A 21,417-nucleotide genomic window follows, 5' to 3' on the forward strand; every position below is an offset into this window, starting at 1 on the left:
CCAGCATTGTTTATGATATTTATATAGATATATTTTAAGGTATAATTACCAATGCTTACAAACACCAGTTTAACCGGATTCAATGGACAGTGAAGCTGGAGTATTTAGTAGTACATTCGATATATCTGGTACCCATATAATTACAAGAGAGGCAGACAAAATAGTAAAAGTATATAAAAATGATACTGCTGTAAGAAAATCATTTTTTAAATATTATCGTGCCAATAATTAATATAAAAAGACACAATTTCTTTTTTATTATTATTTTCATACTAAAGAGATACATCCTATAAACTGGAAGTTGGATATAATAAAGCAAAGAAAATATTAAGCATTTTTATATGTGTAATAAATATTATTAATTTTAAATTTCCTTTCAGTTATAATTCGTAGTGAAAACCAGATTGGCAAAACATGTTTGTGTTTTATAGTTCTTCATTCAAGTCAAATTCTTCTTCAGGAAAATCTCCTACTTTCACATGTATTGGTTTTACAAACCCACCATATTTTGGTAAACATTCAAAATAGCTTTTTCCGTTGACACTATAACGGTAAATTATGCAAAAAATTAAAAATAAACTATATAATGATAAGAAATAGCAAGCATAAAATAATAATGATCTTACGTTCCATCATTTTTACCAAGTGGTTCATCATATTTTACTCCAATCCACCAACCTTCTTTAAACTCAGTTTTACCTACAGACAAATCATAAACAAAGATAATATAATCAAGCAATAAATTTAAACAGGAATAGCTATACTTACCAACATACATTATTGTAGCTCTTCGTTTTGGTTGATTTGGTACAGAAACTTCACAACGATCACCAACTTTACATAACTGTGCAGCTGCTATTTCTGCTTCTTCTTCTTGCTTCTTTTCTTCTGCTCTTCTTTTCATTTCTTCCTCATTATATTTTCCTAATTTATTTTTCTCCAAGAATGCTTTTACAGTATCTGAAACATTAGAAATTTAACATTTAGTACAAATATACAAAATAGTCTATGCAACTTTTTCAGATCATAACTCTGTTATCAGTGCAATTAGAGGAAAAGGTCAAGGGATAAATGGCTCAAAAAGTATTACATTTATAGGAATATATTCTTTTTATAAGTGCAATTGTGCATGTGCATTCAATAATTACATTACTTTTTAAAATAGAAATGCATATTTTTGGATGGACTAAATCCTCTCTGTATTTACATTTATATAATTATAATTTGTACATCATTAATTATTTTACCTGATCTTTTAGCATATTCTTCTTCAGATATTTCAAATTTCTCTACATTATTTAAATTTTCCTCAGTACAAGAAAAATTATCTATCACCTAAAATTTTTATATGTATAATACCATTGCAGTTGAAAAGAATTTTTATGCTATGTTACTATGTTTATATTATAAATGTATTTTACATGTATTCGCATTCCATCGTCAATAGGATATGATCCTAATAAACGTTGACCATTATCTAATATGCAAATTAATTTGTCATTTTTGTCATATACTTCAATTTTCATTGTTGTTGGATTACCACCAGTAAGAAGTTCCAATTTTCCCTTTAATATAATTAAAATAAGAATATATAATAGCATATATCAAACAATAATATACAATAACTATTACAATAAATTCTTACTTTAAATTCATCAATTGTTATTCCTTTTTGAAATCGCCGTTCTATGCAATGTGAGTTGTGACCAGAGTTAGTAATGGATACATTTACAAAATCTGATGTTATTACGTTATAAGCACTCATGTTTTTGTAATAAAAAGGAATGTATCACAGTATGATCAAATCAACTTGCAAGCAGCAAACTTTATATAGGTTATGTATATTATGGTATTGAAATTAAGACTTCATAAAATGATTCATTTATTTAATAATGACAATTGCAAGATCTAATAACAAATGTAATATTATTTTCTATCCTTTTTATGTTATCAATGTATTAAATAATAAATTCTGAATAAAACGACTGAAACACCTCTGCATAATATGTATATATATATGTGGATAAACAGTATAGTTTGACAGATCGTCAAATCAATAGTTTGACGTTTCAACTACGAGTTTCATCTTATGTGTAAATATCAAAATAAAATTTTTATTACAAAATATTTAAGAAAGTTTTAATTACACGTTTATTATAGACGAAAATTAAGCGATCTTTTAAGTTTTCTGATCCGAATTTATATACAGTGAACAAAATCCCTAAGTAACAATATTGTTTTAGGTAAAAAACATTAAACATAATTAAAAGATGATTGTGAAATGATTAAAGAACAATAAGAAATAAAAAAGCAATATTAAGAATTAAAAAGATTGTTTTATTTTTATTATAAATTAAATGTAATATTTTAACATATAGCAGTGTAATAAAATTTACAGTTTATTAAATTAGAGAAAAACAAAAGTTATAATGTTAGTAACTGTGATGTTAGTAACTAGTATCTATCTACTAGTATTATTTTTATATTTTGTAATTTCAAATATTCGATTTTTCATATTATAGATTACTTTTTGTTCAATATAAAATGTAAGATTACACAGGAATGATTTAAAGTATGTGGTACGCACACACTCCGCAGGTAAGAATGGCGCTTTTGTCAAGTGAGCTGCCACGTAATGTTGTGTGTCGCGTCAACGAGGTATCGGGTACGTCTCTTCGGTAATTAACGGCGACTTATGCTGTAAAAAGTGCAATGCACGTCTCATAGTGCAGTGAGATTTAAATTTTTCTCTATATTCGTTGTGGTAACCTCGTCAAAAAGGTAAGAAACATTCTCTATGCCATAAAAACTGAAAAAGCTTAAACTTCATAGTATTCCAACTTCAATATAGCGTTTTAACCTCTTGATCTCCTTGGATTCTTAATCTTTAAAAATTAATTAATTAAATTAATCTTTGAACATTAATATTGAGATACCAGTTATCTATATCTTGTATTAAAAAATGTATGTCGCAAATTTAGTTTCTTAGATGGTACAAGATTCTGTGGTAATTAATAAACTGTATTACATTTCTACATATAAATTCGATTAAGTTATTATATATTACAGATATTTTTGAAGTATTGTTTTTGATCAAATAAATATGAAAAATGTTTAACATTTTTATGCATGCACTTTGTATATAATGTAAAGTTTATATCTGAAATTATAATTGAAAGAAAGTATTTAATCTTCTTTTTCAGTATTATAGTTAGTCACCAAATCCAATGAGTATGCCACCAGATTCAATGAAACGATACTCAGAATCGCACCCTGATCAAATGAACCACCTAAATAATCAAATGAATATGATGCCACCACCGCAGCACGGCTATAACAAATTATTAGTAAGTAATAAAAAAGATATCTTTCAATAATTTTACATTTGATTAAAAATTATATTGCAGATGCTTGTGTAAATTCAAATTTTTATAACTATAACTAAACCTAAATTGAAATTTATTTTGTTCTTTTAATATTGTAACAAGTACTTTGTTATTGATATTTTGTACATTCATGTACATTATATGCACTTTATATATATTTATGCATTTGGATATTTTAGTAATGCGTTAACATCCACAGTTCAAAAATAATATATGAGGTACAAACTTGTTAAACATTTTGTAATTAAAAGATGAGTATTATTGTGACAATAATAATTAAAATGACAAATGTAACATGGATTTATTAATTTTTAATTCACATTTAGTATACAAAAGTAGATTACAACGTAATTATGCTATAGCCTATATTTATTTTATATTAAATGATTTAAGGTGTATGCATAACTGTAAGTAATTAAATAATTTAAATAACACGGGGAGGTTAGGTTCATTCAGATACATATATATATTATTTTTGTAGATTTTAGGTTAGGTTAATACATTACTCGTTTTCAAAGTAAAAAATGAATAGGAATATTATAGAAATTTTTATTGTATTATCTTTGAAAATATGTAAAGTTGAGATTATAAGATAATTTAAACGTCAAATATATTGGTAATAATTTTAAAGTATAGATTTTAATACAATACAAAATAAAACTATTTGGCAGTACAACACATTGCATGATACAAAAACTAAACTCGTACATTACTATTAAAAAGTTAATTCAGACATGCGTCTTTCACGCAATATATACATTCTAAGGCAAATTTTTTCTTTTTTTATTTGTCTTCATATACATTACACAAATTATTTAAACATTTCCAAGACATGTTCGACTACATAAACTTTGGGTGGCAACACTCTCTTTCACACGCCCTAATCTCATTATTAACTTCTTTAAAGAATTTTTAATACTCGAAACTCGATCATTCACAATGAAAAATCATACTAAATGTGTTTCTTTTAACATCTTGTATATATACTAAGAGATGTTAAAGTGGGAACGAACATTGTCATTATTCTGTACCCTTTTAAAATTTGTTCGCTCTTTTTAAACGTAAATCGAACATAAGAAACATAGATATGTATATGCACACATCTGCCCCATAATCATGGTAAAATCGGTAAGAGGATTTCTATGTAAAAAAATGTCAAAAATATAAACAAAATTTTTCAAACGCTACTTCGTTTTTATTAAAATCGAGTTATATGTGTATGGTTAGCGATCACTCCACAGAGCGAAAATGGCGCTTCTGTCAAGTAAGCTGCCACGTAATGTTGTGTTGTGTGTCGCGTCGACGACGTACTGTCGGTTCGACAATTAACGGTGAATTACACTGTAAAAGTGCAATGCACATCTCATGTGGCAGTGAGGTCTAAATTTTTCTTCATATTCGCCGTAGTAAAGTTGTCCAAAAGGTGAGAAATGTTCTCTATACTAAAGAAACTGAAGAAAAGTTTAGGCTTCACGGCATCTTCACTTAGACATGACATTTTAACCTTTTGATTTCCCTGACCGCTTTCAATTGATTTAATTTCGGAAAATTGATATTAAGATATCAAATTCAAGTACGATATAAATTTAGTTTTTCAGTTAGTAAAAGATGTAATTGTTAAGGAACATTACAATTAAATTTTATTAAATGTTATTACATTTTAAAGATGTTATTTGAATATTATTTTTAGTAAAATAAGAAAATATAAGAAATGTTTAACATTTTTATTTGTTTTCCATACCTTAAGATTATATATTCTTTTATTTCTAGTTTTATTTTTAGTGTCTTTTTATCTTTAAGATTTGTTTTGTAATTTCTTAAATCTTGTATTTTTATTGAAACAAGTTTCTGCGTGTTAGTAGCCTTTCCTGTAAAGTATAAAGTTTGTATCTGAAATTATAATTAATAAAAATCATTTCTTTCAGTATCCAAGTCAGTCACCCAATCCAATGAGTATGCCACCTGATTCAATGAATAAACGATATTCAGAACCATATCCTGATCAAATGAATCACGTAAATAGTCAAATGAACGCGATGCCTCTTCCACAGCATGGCTACAATAAAGTATGGGTAAGTAAATACAAGAGCTTTTAAGTAATTTTGTCATTTTATATGTATATTATAAAAATTAGACATTAAGTATAAAATGCAAAATCTTTTAATTGATAAAAAATGATTCTTCCTGTTCTTGTTCAACATTTCATTAATTTTGGCTCATGTAATAATAGACTTTTTAAATAATTATAATAAATTATTATTATTTACTTATTTATTATACATAGTATCGACTTAGGGCTTTATATCTTGTATCTTGTATTATTGACTCTTATACTTCCACACTTTTTGTTCATCTTTTCTCATCTTCATTTTTATTTATATATATACATTCTATATATTTTACCTATGGACTATTCTAAGATTTCTACATTTACATATTGTTTTCCTTAATTCCCTCCTTTGTTCTTTCTCTCTCCCTTATGCCTTTTCCCTCCCTTGCCTTCTCTATTCTCTTCAATATTTCTATTCCCTGTCCCATTTCTCCTAATATCATTTTCAGGTCTTCTTCAAATTTTGGTCTTCCTCACGCACTTGTAACACGTATCTCATTGTCTTCTTCCACTTCCTACAGATTCTGTATTTTTTTCTTCATTCTCTTTCCAATAATCTTTAGTTTTAGTTTTGTTTCCATATCTGTATTTTACTAGCAGTCTTATATCTTTGTTTTTCATCCTTGTTACCAAGTATCTGCAACTGCGTTTCTCCATTATTTCTAATAAATTATTATTTAATGACAGATTTGAAATATAACTGTACAAAAAAATTATTAAATTACTGAAAGTACTGATTTGATTTGTACGTTTTTATAATTTAAAAACTGACATCAAACAAAATTATTTTTATGTATACTATTTACAACGATAATTAATATACAGTTTGTGTCTATTTTTCTTTTAGTATCCAAATCAACCACCAAATCCAATGAGTAGTATGCCACCAGATCCAATGAATAAGCGATACTCAGAGACATATCCTGATCAAATGAATCACTTAAATAGTCAAATGAATATGATGACTGTCACGCAACATGGCTACAATAAATTTTGGGTAAGTAATACAAGAAAGAATGATTAAATAGTTCTATATTTTATCACTAATTATATATAATGGCTATTCGTTCTAATCATGTAATAATGTTTGTCAGATAGTTATTAGTATTATCTGTTATTTTGAAGCAATTTGGCAATAATTGTATTCTTTTTACTTATTATTGCCTTTTTTTCAGGGAATGGAAACTGTTGATCTTTTGCAATGTAGGAATGTCCTCCCAACAGAGAAAGTAGAACCACCAAAAATTAAACTTCACCAAGAGTTTTTAGACAGTGTTAATTGTAGTCCCGAGTAAGTACTTTCTACAATGATTTATTAGGCAGATTGAGTTGTTAAATATAAGTAATATTTCCATTATTGTTATTTATTTAATTTATTACTCAGTTAATGAACAGTTAGTTAATTTATTATGACCCAGTGAGATTAGTTAATTTTCTAATTTTACTTTTTAACGATTTTGTCCCTTTTTCAGCATTTTCCGCTGCACACTCACGAAGATTCCCGAGTCAAATACTTTACTGCAGAAATCTAGGTTGCCTTTAGGAGTTTTAATACATCCCTTCAGAGATTTAAATGTAAGTAAAACATTTTGTTGTTTAATTTGAACATATAGTGTATAAATTTATTAGTAACGAAGCATTGTTGTACCTCCAGCATTTACCAGTGATACAATGCAGTACAATAGTTAGATGTCGTGCTTGCAGAACATATATTAATCCATTTGTATACTTCAATGACTCAAAAAGATGGAAGTGTAATCTTTGTTATAGAGTAAACGAATGTAAGCATAAATTTGTGTATTTTAAGTTATTTTTATTCAATTGTTATATTTTAATATTTTGTTCACTTTGTTATTGTGTTGAAATATTAAATTTTACATGTTCCGAAATTTATACGAATATTATTTTTATAGTACCAGACGAATTTCAGTTCGATCCCGTAACAAAATCATATGGAGATCCATCAAGAAGACCAGAAGTAAAAACTAGTACGATTGAGTTTATTGCACCTAGTGAATACATGGTAAAAAATTTGAAAAATTAATATATAATTCATTCATAATTATATCGTTCAATCAAGTATTCAAATATTTGTTTGTTGATATTTTTATAAAAATGATTTATATAAAAAAATTTTTTCTTTTAACATATATTTCATAATGATAGAAATTGCATAATTATTATTGAATTATTCTTAAAATCAAAGTTAAAATTAAAAGTTGGAAGTAATGTGAAATTTGGAAAAGTAAATAATTAAAACAATACATATGTTTAAGCTACGTCCACCACAGCCAGCTGTATATCTGTTTGTTTTGGACGTTTCGAGACTGGCAGTTGAGAGCGGTTACTTGACCATAGTGTGCAACGTAATTTCAGAAGAATTATCAAGGCTGCCTGGCGATAGTAGGACACAAATTGGATTTTTAGCAGTAGATTCTGCAATACACTTCTTTGGCATACCTGACAATGTATCACAACCTCAGGAAATGATCATGCTTGACATTGATGGTAAAATCATACTCATTTTACTTTTTGAACTTATTTTACGTATTGAGTTTGAAGTATATATTTAACTGTTATATTTAACTACTAACATATGTGTCTAATTGTAAGAAATCTTTATGCAGATGTGTTTCTTCCATGTCCGGAAAATCTAATTGTCAATTTAAAAGAACGAGAAGAATTAGTAAGAGATTTATTGGCTCAATTGCCCACAAAATTTCAAGGAACTCATGATACAAATAATGCTTTGGGTGCGGCGTTACAAGCTGCGTATAAACTTATGGTACGCGAAAAGTATATTTATCCATTCAGAGAATAATTAAGTAGTTTGAATTATTTAATTTAAACAGATTTTGTGAAAGAGTATGTTAGATTATCTTAAAGAATCTTTACAATAAGATCTAATATTAAAGATAAACCAATAACAATAAATGTATTACTAAGTAGAAGACAAAAAATATATAAAAAATAAGTGGAATTTTTTAGCTCAGTCGCCAAAATCTTATTTTTTCCTATTTTAGTCACCAACTGGTGGACGTGTGACTGTCTTCCAAACTTGCTTGCCAAATATAGGTCCAGGATTATTGCAAGCAAGAGAGGACCCAAATAGTAGAGGGAGTAAAGATGTACCACATTTAAATCCAGTTACAGATTTTTATAAAAGGTTGGCGCTAGATTGCAGCGGACAGCAAATTGCAGTCGATCTATTCCTATTAAACTGTCAATACTGTGACCTAGCTACTCTTTGTATGTATTAATTTATTCTCTGTATTGTTTACCAATTAGTGATATTTCAATGTATTATTAATGCAAAACTATTGGAGATATATCGAGATTTTTATCATTTATGCATAGAAATTTTTTTCTTCTCTTATCATAAATTTTAAGTATTTAATAAATTTATTAACGTCCGTATAACTAAAAAGATGGTTAAAGTTAACTGTACTAAAAAATAGAAACAATAAAAGTTAAACAAATACAAATTTTATTTTATAGCGGGTATGTGCAAATTCTCTGGAGGTTGTATATACCATCTTCCTCTATTCCGGGGTTCAAAACCACAACACGCGGAAACTCTCGATAGAATACTGAGACGTTATATTACCAGAAAGATCGGTTTTGAAGCAGTGATGAGAATACGATGTACACGAGGACTGAGCATTCATACTTTCCATGGAAATTTCTTTGTAAGGTCAACTGACCTGCTTAGTTTGCCTAACGTCAATCCGGATGCTGGTTTTGGAATGCAAATCTCTATAGAAGAGAATCTTTCAGATGTGCAAAACGTCTGTTTCCAGGCAGCTTTACTTTATACCTCAAGTAAAGGTAGATATATTTTTGTATTATTATGTAAAGAGTTTTGTTATGATAAAAGATTATGAAAATATTAAGAAATATCTCGTATAGTATTTATATTATTTATCATTACTTTCATGCAACAAAAGCTATTTTGTTTATTTCGACTATCTTACATAAAAATAACTACAATGTTGTGAGGTCCTGTGTTATTTACAATATTCTATTTAATTCTTGAGAATATATATTAAATGTTATATATTAAAACACTCCTATGATAGAACTAGAAATGACAAAATTTAAAAAATGTATTTTAGGTGAAAGAAGAATTAGGGTACACACATTATGCCTACCGGTAGTATCTACCTTATCAGATGTTCTGCATTCCGCTGATCAACAATGCATAGTGGGCCTACTTTCTAAAATGGGTAAGATTTCTTTCTTGGTATTATACAGTTTTTTATATAGTATTTATAGTACTTCATTAAATAGCACAGATATTAAAAACTTGATTGTTTGTTGATTGAAATTTGTTTTACTACATTTTATGGCAAGAAAGTATATAAATATGTCGGAGATGAAAGGACATCGGAGCCTTCCCTTTGGAACTTCGGGAAAATCCCTTAACACCGTAATCTAGATTCTATCATAGGCGTAATTAAACAATTGTTGTCATTCGATCCGATTGTATTTGTTCGAGATTTGTGATAATGAGCTTGGGCTCGAGGCGACAACCAGTCGCCGAACATAGCCGCGGTCACGGGATGAAAGCTTTGTCTGGCAGAGGCATGGAGTAATTCTATAGCTCTCCTTAAAAAGGAAATAGTTGTAACACCCGACAGTAAATATTTCAACGGTCTCTGTCCCGTAGCTTGCCATTTACAGACCCTATTCTTCAAATAAGATGATTGCCAGATGTCGATGCGTTTCCACAGTACACGTGCAGCTTTCCCTCGAGGGCGGCTAGCATTCTTTTCTAGCCACCGACATGGAAATTGACCAATTAACAGCAACGTCAATTTCCCTCACTTTCTGAACGAAGGCTATCCTCGACGCATCCGATGATCTCGTGTCCTTAGACACACCCCGTTATAGCTCTCCTCTCCCATCATAGTTTTCCTCTGCAGCATTATCGCGACGGAAATTTATTCTCTCGTGAGTCGTATTAGCGAGTCTGTACGTTCGGTGGATATTCCACGTTTTAATAAAGAGTTAGTTTAGTTATACTTCCACCGTAACTAAGCAAGTCGAGTACGATTTGGGCTTTGGAAGAAAGCGCATCCTGTTATCCCGTTGACCACGGATTCGTTATTGAACCTAGGATCATTGTCATTAGCTCTCCGAGTATCTAAGTACCACGGTTACTTATCAAGTCCTGTAATAATCGTATTTGCACTAGTCAATGTCTTCTCTATTGCATAACGACAATGTATAATTCAAATGAAGATTCGTTTCACGCCCGTAACCCTAATTCTAATGGAAATCCTGTGTAATCCAAATGAACATTCGTTTCACGCCCCTAACCCTAATTCTAATGTAAACCCGACAAATATATACAAAAAATGAGTATACTTTCAAGAATGTTACAATCTCTTTTATTGTTTATATTTTTATACTATTATACATGTACTCATAATTTTTTGACATATTCTTTGTATAGTATTTTTATTATTTATGCTTTTATAGCTGTAGACAGATCTCAACAGTCCTCTTTATCTGATGCAAGGGACGCTCTGATAAATGTTGCCATAGATGTTTTATCAGCCTACAAATTGTCCCAATCAGTGGCCTCTGGTGGACTTCTTGCTCCAGCAAGCTTAAAACTACTGCCTCTTCATATTATTGCTCTGCTCAAATGTGTACGCGTTATCTAAAGACTCATATTTTTTATATGATAACATAAGTATATGTTTTATATACATCATATATATAGTCTTAATGATTGTGCTACTGCAAAGTATTTTTCGCTAATATCTTTTACATATCGTACAAAACAATTTAACAATGTAACAATTCATGTCTTATAATATTCATTTTTATAATGTATAATAACCATGTGATATTTTATTTTCCATTTCTTTATAATTAAAAAGTAATAAATTTTTAGGTTGCCTTCAGGTCAGGAACAAATACGAGACTTGATGACCGGGTGTTCGCAATGTGCCAGTTGAAAACTCTACCACTGTTTCAATTAATTCAAATGATTTATCCAGATCTGTATCCTGTTCATGCGCTTGAAGATCGAAATGCGAAAGATATTGATGGGAAATTATGCCCACAACCACCTAGACTGCATCTTTCTGCAGAAAAACTTGATTCTCGGGGTGCTTTCTTAATGGACATTGGTGATCGAATATTTATCTTAATCGGCAAAAATATTCATCCTTCGTTTTGTTGTAATGTTCTTGGAGTCTCTGCTTTTCCCTCGATACCAGAAGAACTTGTAAGTTCATACTTACATAATTGATCAGTAATTTAATATTTATTTTAGACAAAACTTAGCTTTTATATATTACATCTCCTTTCCATATGGGAAATAAAAGAAAAATATTTTTGTTTTCAGTATGAGTTACCAGAGATTGAGACACCCGAAAGCGAAAGGTTACGAAATTTTATATTTAGTTTGCAAGAGGAGAAACCCTATCCAGCTTCTATACAAATTATTCGGTAAGTTTCTTATTTTTAGTGTTAAAATATGTAACTCAATAGAATGTATGTATAAAATGTGTAATTTTTTATTTTCAGGGATGACAGTCACTTCAGGACGCTTTTTATTGAACGATTAGTTGAAGATCGTTTTGAGAATTCTTTGAGTTATTACGAATTCTTGCAACATCTTAAGACTCAAGTGAAATAATAATAGAGGAATTTATTTTGGAGTTAAATGAATACAGAAGAAGAAACAAACAAATCTTAACACACAGAAGTCATTGTTTATTACAGTGAAAGTGTTTAGCAATCGCGAACTGTGTTCAAAAAATACGAACCTCTTAAAAACGATTGTTTGATCGGTTAATTAGAATGAAACACCTAGAGATATAAAAAACCATATATATATATGTATATACATACATGTGTATATACATATATATAATATATACACATATTTATGTGCATATGTCCATATATATGTATGTATATTGGTAATTATATACATGTATACATATATGTACGTATATGTTTGTAGGAATGAATGTTATTCTTGTTTTAAGAAATGTTAATGCATTTAAATATAATTCAATTGTAATTATTATTATTATTTTATTATTATTATGATAATTATTGTTATTCGTATTAGTTGCAGTATCTTTTTGCGTTCGTCGGTTAAATTAACTTCAACAAATTTTGTTTTTCTAGTGTTTTTTTGTCCTAAGAATTTTTATTTATTTGATTTTACAATATTTTAAAAGTCGCTTTGAGAATTCAAACTGTTCAAATTTTATAATTCTAAATTCTTTGCTTAGTTATTTTTTATTCACATATTTACTTATCTCCAATGGGATGCCAAATTTTGGAAACTTTCTGATTTAGTATTGAAGCCTATATATTTTGTGAAATTTGGTTTTTTAATGAATCGCGTCTTGTGCGACCTATATATTTTAAATGTAATATTTTCTTCATAATAATTAGCTAGTAAAATATTTCCTCTTTGGTCGGAATGATTTTGTAAATACCGTCATGTTTTGGGCAGAAATTTTACAATAAATTACGAATTATGACTTATCATCTACGTAATATAAAGCAATATAATATACATATATTTCATAAGGTATGGTGTATCCAAAACAAGAAATTCATACGCTCAAAATAAGATGAGTTTTGGTTCTTTTAATCCAATTCTGTTACTTTTTTATGATGGTAGCGGTATACTTACATTATTTTAGTTCTATAACGAGGGTTGATTTCAAGTAAGGTAGTGTGTGTTGATAATTCTAATTTCTTTTTTTGTTTACTAACTCTTATCATTGAAGTGATTGAAATAGAAAAATTAAATTATTAGTCTACATATTATATACATGTGTGTATAAAAATTGTTTGCCTCTTGTAATGCAGAGCTACAATTATTATTACGACAGAAACGTAATTTCCATAATGACCATAAAAATATTTTTTATGTCATCTTATTTTTTATGCAAGAATTTTACATCTTTGGAATATACCACCCTTTATGAAGCAATATATTATGTACAGAATGTCTCACTAAATATCATATGACAGTACAGTTATTCTGTTCTTGATCTTACAAAAAATTACATATTGATGTTGATACAATTGTTATTCTAATTACTATGTAACATTCATGTTTATTCCATAAAAAAATTTGCAAATAAGAATTAATTTTTGTATTGCTAAATCTTTCTAAGTTATTAACTTTTTATTAATATTCTAAATTAAAACAAATTTTCTGTGAAAACGATAGTTATATAATCGTTTTATTAACATATTTAATGTTCAGAGAAAAATAATGCACGAAAATTTTAAATTCGGGTGAAACATTACATTTCAGATTATTTAATTAAGGAAAAATAGCATTTCCTTATTCAATTATCATTATCGCGAGTCATGATACATAATGTAATATGTTAGTTATGTAACTGAATGATTTAGCAATTGCCAGCATATTTCTTTCACATATTATTGATAAGAGAATGTTGCACTTATATTTAATGAGATGTACTGTGAATGAATGTACGTACGTATGTATACATGCGTGTATGATGTACGTGTATATATGTATATGTATAGGCTAATCTCGAATTAACGAAGCTAATGGCACCATTATTTACAAGGGAATAATTTTTTTTTACGAATTGTAGAAATGTACAAACAAATTTCCTGTGAATATACGTAACCCATAGAACATGATTTTAGAACAAAATGAATACATTCTATTAAATGAAAATGAAATGCAATTTCACATTACATACAAAGGCTAGTTGTCAGTCATTCCTAAATACTTGATATTGCTTCAATTTTTATATATTACCTTAATATTTGTTTATTCCTTTAGAAAGGTAGAGATTTTGAGCATATCAAGATCATACACAAAAGTAATTATTTTACAAATCATAACAAATCAGTACAAATCATAAGATGACTATACAATGAAATTTTTGCAACCTATATTTCACCTATCTTAAGTGCAAAGGCCTTTTTTAAATAGTGGAAAATTATAAGAAATTCGAGATTTAAGAACCATAAGGCAACTATTTGTTCTAAAACTTTTATTAATGTTATAAATTATTATAATAATAACAAAATTAGATATATATGTAATTAATTTGCAAACTTTATTTAGTTTTATGTAATTAAATAAATTTTTATTGTACTGAATTTTGAAATGAAAGTAATTCTTCATTATATATACAGTATGGAGCAAATAACTGGGATCGCTTCGATTACTGCGTAAGTAATGATTTTAGTGAAACATGTTTCAGGTAAAAGTTGAAGGTTTCAAGGAAGGCATAATTCGGCGTGATTAGTTTTTGTTTATAACAGGATGCATTGAGGATATATGCACATCAAGTTTGTTTTCTTTCTAGCTCGTAATTCTGTATAAAAAATATGAGCCAATTTATATAAAAAAACCATTAGTTTAGGAGATATTTTAACTTTAATTATTCGAAGTGGCATAACAATAGATGTAATTTAAATCTCCCTCTATCAACTCTATCCATAAAATGCAACTCATGTTCTATGAAATGGTATCAACGTAAGTATCTTTGCAGAAAGTACAGAGATCGGTAAATTATGTAATGATACTTATCGTTGGATATACGTATATTGTATGTATATGGATGAATATATCTCACTTAGTTAATTCGAGATGAGTCTAGGAAAACAGGAGATTTCTAAATTCCGTTTCTCCTATCACCAATGCTGCCAAAAGAAGAAAATAATCCAAACAACTTTCGTAGATTCAGACGAATCATAAATCAATGAGATGAAAATAGGGGTGGAAGGATGATCTAACTCGTTCGAGAATATAAACTGTGCTGTGAAAGGTGCAAGAAATAAAACTCTCAATACTGTAGCATTGTTTTTAATGACTGACCTAATGAGTTAATATATGCAATTAATTGAACAAAACATTTCAGTTTACCATAAAGTAATATATTTGTTTGACATATTAGATATATAAAAAAAGATATTATGGGAGATATTAAAAGAAGTATGTATGTAACAGTTTTTCTCATACATTATGTTTATTTCTTAGTGAATAAATAGCGATTAGTAATGATAAATTCTGAATGAGATAAATCAATAATTAATTCCATTTTAAACGTATATAATAAAAAAGCCAGAAACCTCTTAATTTTGCTTTAATTATCAAAATGCATATTATAACTGATTTTTAAACATTTTACCATTGATTCAATTAGCTTGACAAAACCAGTATCTTTTGACTTCTCTAATCCTCTTAGAACCCTATTTTTCATTACAGCAACAAATTCTTTGTTACTCAATTGGCCGTCCACTAGAAATAAACAAAAAATATTATTACTTCAAAATTAATCTTATAATGTACAAAATGTTTTGTACCTTATATTAAGGAGAATGTTAGTATCTACGTAGAAATATCATAACATACATTACTTCTTACTAAATAGAAACTTTTACATAATATGTCTAACAATATAAAGCTAAATTTGTTATATATTAAGATATAAAGACTTATATGATTCATAAAATTTTAATAACAGTATGTCATATAAATAATAAATATCAAACATTAAATTATTTAATATTATAATCAACTAACTGTTTTCATCAAAAATAATGTAAACCACTTGTATTACATGGTCACTCAGATCAACATGAGCCACTGTTTTTGCTACATGTTTTAGGGTAGCTGTAAAAGATATAAAGTTATAAGTTATAAAGTTAAAGAGATTTAATTTAAAAAATAGAACGAATAGAATTTAATTTATGACAAAAATATTATTTTTTAATATTATGAAAGACCTGGATCAATTGATGCTCCAGCAATATGATAAAATGTCAGTGCTGTATCCACATCATTGATATTATTTAAAAAATGAAAAAACTTCAGATATTCGTCTTTGTCTATTCCCTTTGGATTATCCTTAAAGCTGAAAAAATAAAATACATTATTGAAATATTTCACTTTTTATGTAGAAATTATATTTACATTAATTATAAATATATATATATGTGTGTGTATACCGCTTTTTTACAGTTTTCCTAATCTTCGCTTTTTTTGTGGCAGGATATCCAGCATATGCAAGCAATAATTCTGTGAAATCTTCTTCAGTTATTCGACCGTTTTCATCAGGATTTCTTCGCTCGAACTATAACAATTTCGAACTATCAAACTATCAAACTATCAACAAACAATCGAACTATCAAAATAAAATAATGTATAATGAAATATTGTAAAACTGACCTCTAAACTAAGTATTTCTGTTTGCAATTGCTGTTGAAACTCTAAAAATTTCTCAATAGTCAACTTCCCTTTCATGTTTTGACCGAAGAAATATGTAGTTAATGCTGAATTAACACCCTGAAAATTGTAAATATATTGGTTATATGATAGAAAATTATAATTGAAGTAAATATTATCGTCTCCGATTTCTTTTTTCACATAGGATCATCCTATTGCCAATTGTACTATGATTACTGGAACATCTTATATAAATAAGTTTGTATTACCGGATTCTGTAACTTTCCTTGTAAATTTTTATATTACTTTGTTCGTTTTGTATAATTACTAAAATCATTTTCAGGGAAGACATGAAAATGATTACAGTAACTTACACTAATATTACAGATATTCAAAACAATAATAAACTCTAGTACCTTAAACATATTACCAGTGGTAACGTGATCGCGATGTCGATTTCCGATACTAGTTTGTTGTCGAATTAAAGTAGCGACTTTTCCAAATTCCTCAGAATCAACGTCACCATCGCCATTAAAATCAAACATTCTGAAGGCGATTTCGAAATGTCTCCTAGAAGCTACAGAAACATTTCTTGATATAAAATATTTGATTAATTGATGTTCAAGTAAAAATATAAAATTAATAGCGATAACTTACTGGATAATACGGTGAGCAAGAATATATAATCAGAGAAACTAATTAAACCAGCACTTCCAAGTTTGTAAAAGATGCTATCTTCATCTAAAGCCAGTTCTAACTTTGTGTGAATATTCTATAAAAATATATACATACTCGTGATTATAATATTAAATACATTTTATTTTATTATATATATGTTAAGCATCAATTATCATTTACAATTAAAAATATTAAAATATTAAGTAACTAATAATGAAAAAATCGTAGAATTATCAGAATAATAAATATTGTACCACAATAAGCAATTGTAAGTGTAGAAGTTATATCTTACTTGAAACATAGTAACTAACATTTACTTTTCTTTGACGAATTTTTTCGAGCGAGAAACTGAATTTGAGCTTACCTTAGGATCGTAACGTTTATATTTGTCCAACCCAAGTCCTGAAAATAAATATATCATTAAAACACATTAGATTGAAAAATGAGGTCTGTAGATAAAAGAAGTCATTTATTACAATACAAATTACATAGAAAGATATATTGTTGCATGCATTTAATATATAGATATGCCTATATATAATGACTGTAAAAGACATTTGTACATTATAGTATTTATTGTAGCATTTACATATTAATTAATAAGGTCCAAGTATATTAAATTTCGCATCATTTAGTAGTATGTACTTTGGAATAATTTGCAGAAAGCATCATAACAGAGTAAACGGGAAGGCTATTTATTGAATAGAAATGGAATGGAGCGTTCTACGGATATTTATATATATACAATAATTCGATTTTGTTGAAAAATTACCATCCGGTTGTTTGATACCAGGCGTTATTGATCTTAAAAAGTCATCAGGTGTCATGAAGATTTCATGGATGTCGTTGTTCACCACTTGCAGAGTAGCGAAATAACGAAATACTTTGTCAGGAGTAGAATAGTGTCTTATACGATTTTCGTACTCTATTATCTGTGTAAGAAATAATTTTTCATATATTTAACAGGAATATAATGTGATAATATTATGAAGATAATAACATTTAGTTTGAAATATAGTTTAATCAATAATAAATTTCGATGAGGTCGTGTAAAATTCAATTCAATATAACATTAGCAACATTTTACTAATCTTTAATTAAGAAGATCACAGATAATTCAAAAAGAGTTTGGATTATATTATTTAATTTTGAGGTACTCTATTTTAATTTATATTGTGTGTTCTACATAATAAGAATTATCGACGATGGTATTTATTATTTATCTCATAAAATCTGATATACATGCGCTTGGTAAATTTTCCAAATTAATTTTTTCAGAAATGAAGCATCCAATGAAAAAATTGTATTCTACATTTTCGATTTATTTTTACACGTAGAACCTCATTTTCATTATTCTCTGTCTACTTCAAGATTATCCACGTTTAAGTATACATACTTGACAAATTTTCAAACCAGATTTTCTTAGAAACAAAGAGTCATATGAAAAATTTTTATTCTATATTCTCAACTTATTTCTCCACGTAGAATCGCCCCTTGTCAATTCTATCATGATTACTGGAAACTCTGTATAATATCAACTCTTTGATACTAATAATGTGCCAACTTTAAATATGTTACGTTCGCAATCGTTTGTGATATACTTTTGGCAGCAATTCACTGTATTTCTGTTATTGACAAAAATCCGTACCGACTAGCTTCAAATTCGCTTTCTTAAAAACAATTTCCAGTTTTGGAAAATTAAAATTGTTAGCGTATTATGAAAATGTTAGTAAATAAAGAAATGGTTAATTAAATCTGATTTGACATTAGTAAGAGTACAAAAATTATAGTCCGTATTAGTATAGTGTTAAATTCATTCAACATAAAAGACAAGCTTTAATAAGATGAAATGAAAATAAATATAGATAATACAGATAAGTTACAACAAAAGTAATAAAAAGATGTAAAAAGAAATTATTGTGAAAGATAAACTACAAATAAAATTATAATACCATCTGGTTGTCTCATGCCAGGAGTAATTGATCTGATGAAGTCATCTGGAGTCATATAAACTTCGCTACCTTCTACACTCGATATTTTTACGGTCGCGAAGTAACGAAAAATTTTGTCAGGCGTCGAATACGTTCTCAAACGATTTTCGTACTCTATAATCTGCAAATATGCGTTATTTGGAAATGATAATACATAACAAATATTTATAACTAAATCATAATAGCTAAAATGATGTAAAAAAGCAAATATAGACCTTGAATATACGATAGCTTTGTCATGATTGAAATAATTAAATTTTCTATTAAATCTCAAAGTACTATAATCTTACTTAATTATATATATAATACATTTGATAGTACAGTTGCCCCCCGTATAACCCGTATCTCTATAATGAGGAATATATCCCTTGCGTTATATCGAAATCCATTGTATTTATAACGTTCTACCACAATATATTTTATACTATACCATACTATACTATATGTATATAAAACTTTTTATATAATTAACAATTTTGAAAATTTTTAATATCCAAAAATTTTGAAATTTTAACTATGCATTAATTATCCATTTTTTAAACAATTTCGGTTCAATAATAAACTATTTAGTTGGACGTAAATAATTATATAATTACTTTTCTTTACCTTTCGATCACGAAACCCAATTTTCTCCTTCTTCTTCTTTTTCTTTTTATCTTCTTGTATTTCATCCAATTGCTCATTTTTATCTTCGTCATTTGATTTTTCGTCGGTGACCATTTCAGCTGCATTAACCGTGGACAAATATTTTTGCCTTATCCTGAAATAGAATTTAAGAAAAAATTTGTAAGGTATGTTATTTGCAATTTCTTTGAACCAATTTGCATTATCGAAGCCTACTCTTTGAAATTGTTGCTATAAAAGAAAATTTAAAAGATTTGCTCTTACCTCTTCCAGGCAATAAGGCTGGTGACAAAACAGGGGATGATGTATAAAAATCGATAGCTTTTCTTGATCTTCTCACTTTCGCGTGAAAAGTATGTAAAATTGTTTCGAACTGAACATTTTTCAGAATTATTAGTGTTACCAATTATTAAAAGGTTATACGTTTTGTTAATATAGTTACACGAAGCGCTTTGTCTTATAATAAATCTAACCTTATTAGTAAACATGTTTTATATTTATTGAATAAATTTTGAATAATTATATATAGAGAAATATATTGAAAAATTTTATGTTGACAATACTATTTTCCTTTCAAATAGAGATTGTACTAACAGAGTTTAATCTTTATGCACATAACCTTTAGTGATACTTCTTTATATAGATGTTTTTTCAGTTTTAACCTTTATATTTACTTTATATTATTCTGTTCGCATTCTCTCACTCTAAGAATGCCAAAATAAATTATAGAACACAAGATAATTTAATGCGGAAGCTAACCTACTTATATCTGTTTAGATATATCAAACCTTCATACAACTGTACTATTTAAACTGTTCGCTGCAAAGCTGAAAGATTCGAAATTTGTAATTCACATTACGTACACAATGGCGCTGGAAATATATTTATGAAATGAACTTTAAAATGATCTTATATACATAAATTTTTTAAATATTTCTTATGGTGATGACAAATCTCGTAAAAAAAAGCAAACTTAAAAATGGTCTTATAAATAAGTTTGAGTTTAAATTTGTTTGTTCGTTTATTATTCTTTCAGTATAAGACATATTATTTAATTTGAGAAAAATAGTTTGTTCAACTTTTATTTTTCTTTCAGTATGTTAGTATTACACCGAATCCTGAGAATCTCGAGAATTTTTTTATACAACAATAAATAATGCAAGATTCCATCTAGCTGTACCATCCGGTATATAGAATAATACATGAAATTTCGAAATAATTAAAATACCTGCCTATATTAAACAAAGAAACTAAAAATACATTTTTTAAATTTTCAGGTGTAAAATATAATATATATTCATTTCGTGTTCTTCAGCAAAAGGTTTATATTTTATAATTTTCTGCCAGCGTATAGTTGATTAATTGAAATGCTCAATATATATGTTATATATAAATACATATTCATGAGATATTAACAGTTGAGGC

At 27.7% G+C, this 21,417-nt stretch overlaps 3 protein-coding genes, 1 long non-coding RNA gene and 1 pseudogene across 9 annotated transcripts in view; 2 read left to right on the plus strand and 3 right to left on the minus strand.

Moving 5' to 3' along the window:
* LOC105680885 overlaps window positions 1-265 on the plus strand; it is a 1,385-nt pseudogene extending 1,120 nt beyond the window's left edge.
* The window catches only part of LOC117151756, a 25,732-nt gene extending 21,659 nt beyond the window's left edge, over window positions 1-4,073 (minus strand). Inside the window, exon 1 of the long non-coding RNA XR_004461867.1 lies at window positions 4,061-4,073. This is a non-coding gene — a long non-coding RNA (uncharacterized LOC117151756). The remainder of the gene's footprint in view (window positions 1-4,060) is intronic.
* Window positions 9-2,044, minus strand: LOC100744371 (tubulin-folding cofactor B). The gene is made up of 6 exons (XM_003490215.4): window positions 1,646-2,044; window positions 1,422-1,565; window positions 1,248-1,335; window positions 769-960; window positions 627-699; window positions 9-543 (listed from the first exon to the last, which is right to left on the minus strand). Exons 1-6 carry the CDS (start codon window positions 1,763-1,765, stop codon window positions 426-428), a joined length of 735 nt encoding a protein of 244 aa, XP_003490263.1. The 5' UTR covers window positions 1,766-2,044; the 3' UTR covers window positions 9-425.
* LOC100744023 (protein transport protein Sec24B) lies at window positions 2,625-12,547 on the plus strand. Of its 5 annotated transcripts, none has more exons than XM_003490212.4 (17): window positions 2,625-2,781; window positions 3,204-3,347; window positions 5,312-5,458; window positions 6,344-6,493; window positions 6,672-6,787; window positions 6,969-7,071; window positions 7,151-7,277; window positions 7,410-7,519; window positions 7,773-8,004; window positions 8,124-8,281; window positions 8,520-8,745; window positions 8,995-9,324; window positions 9,612-9,722; window positions 10,981-11,153; window positions 11,402-11,737; window positions 11,858-11,961; window positions 12,040-12,151. In XM_003490212.4, exons 2-17 carry the CDS (start codon window positions 3,228-3,230, stop codon window positions 12,149-12,151), a joined length of 2,655 nt encoding a protein of 884 aa, XP_003490260.1. In that variant the 5' UTR covers window positions 2,625-2,781; window positions 3,204-3,227. The 5 variants fall into 5 exon arrangements, with proteins under 5 accessions (XP_003490260.1, XP_024224022.1, XP_033177105.1 ...); XM_024368254.2 differs by having other exon boundaries at window positions 2,627-2,781; window positions 3,212-3,347; XM_033321214.1 differs by lacking the exon at window positions 3,204-3,347 and having other exon boundaries at window positions 2,631-2,781; window positions 12,040-12,547.
* A 2,287-nt stretch (window positions 12,548-14,834) lies between these two features.
* On the minus strand, window positions 14,835-20,828 carry LOC100744255 (calcium uptake protein 1 homolog, mitochondrial). 2 transcript variants are annotated; one of them, XM_012386703.3, is made up of 11 exons: window positions 20,257-20,828; window positions 19,975-20,128; window positions 19,330-19,489; window positions 17,742-17,779; window positions 17,357-17,471; window positions 17,116-17,276; window positions 16,703-16,819; window positions 16,483-16,607; window positions 16,261-16,388; window positions 16,058-16,147; window positions 14,835-15,772 (listed from the first exon to the last, which is right to left on the minus strand). In XM_012386703.3, the coding sequence occupies exons 1-11, from the start codon at window positions 20,478-20,480 to the stop codon at window positions 15,618-15,620; spliced, it is 1,467 nt and encodes a 488-aa protein (XP_012242126.1). In that variant the 5' UTR covers window positions 20,481-20,828; the 3' UTR covers window positions 14,835-15,617. The 2 variants fall into 2 exon arrangements, with proteins under 2 accessions (XP_012242126.1, XP_003490262.1); XM_003490214.4 differs by lacking the exon at window positions 19,330-19,489 and adding an exon at window positions 18,150-18,309 and having other exon boundaries at window positions 20,257-20,827.
* Window positions 20,829-21,417: the final 589 nt, after the last annotated feature.

Source organism: Bombus impatiens, unplaced genomic scaffold (genome assembly GCF_000188095.3).
Source record: "Bombus impatiens unplaced genomic scaffold, BIMP_2.2 scf_0417, whole genome shotgun sequence".
Lineage (NCBI taxonomy): Eukaryota > Metazoa > Arthropoda > Insecta > Hymenoptera > Apidae > Bombus > Bombus impatiens.

Bases quoted from the DNA above. Each gene is read 5' to 3' on its own strand.
- LOC100744371 (XM_003490215.4), bottom strand. From the start codon at position 1,765: ATGAGTGCTTATAACGTAATAACATCAGATTTTGTAAATGTATCCATT. The intron at 1,566-1,645 runs GTAAGAATTTAT...ATTATATTAAAG, and splicing joins TAACAATTGATGAATTTAAA to GGAAAATTGGAACTTCTTAC. The intron at 700-768 runs GTAAGTATAGCT...ATTTGTCTGTAG, and splicing joins AGCTACAATAATGTATGTTG to GTAAAACTGAGTTTAAAGAA.
- LOC100744023 (XM_003490212.4), top strand. From the start codon at position 3,228: ATGAGTATGCCACCAGATTCAATGAAACGATACTCAGAATCGCACCCT. The intron at 8,282-8,519 runs GTACGCGAAAAG...TTCCTATTTTAG, and splicing joins AAGCTGCGTATAAACTTATG to TCACCAACTGGTGGACGTGT. The intron at 9,325-9,611 runs GTAGATATATTT...AATGTATTTTAG, and splicing joins ACTTTATACCTCAAGTAAAG to GTGAAAGAAGAATTAGGGTA.
- LOC100744255 (XM_012386703.3), bottom strand. From the start codon at position 20,480: ATGTTTACTAATAAGGTTAGATTTATTATAAGACAAAGCGCTTCGTGT. The intron at 17,472-17,741 runs GTAAGCTCAAAT...ATATTTTTATAG, and splicing joins ATAAACGTTACGATCCTAAG to AATATTCACACAAAGTTAGA. The intron at 16,608-16,702 runs GTCAGTTTTACA...AAATTGTTATAG, and splicing joins CAGAAATACTTAGTTTAGAG to TTCGAGCGAAGAAATCCTGA.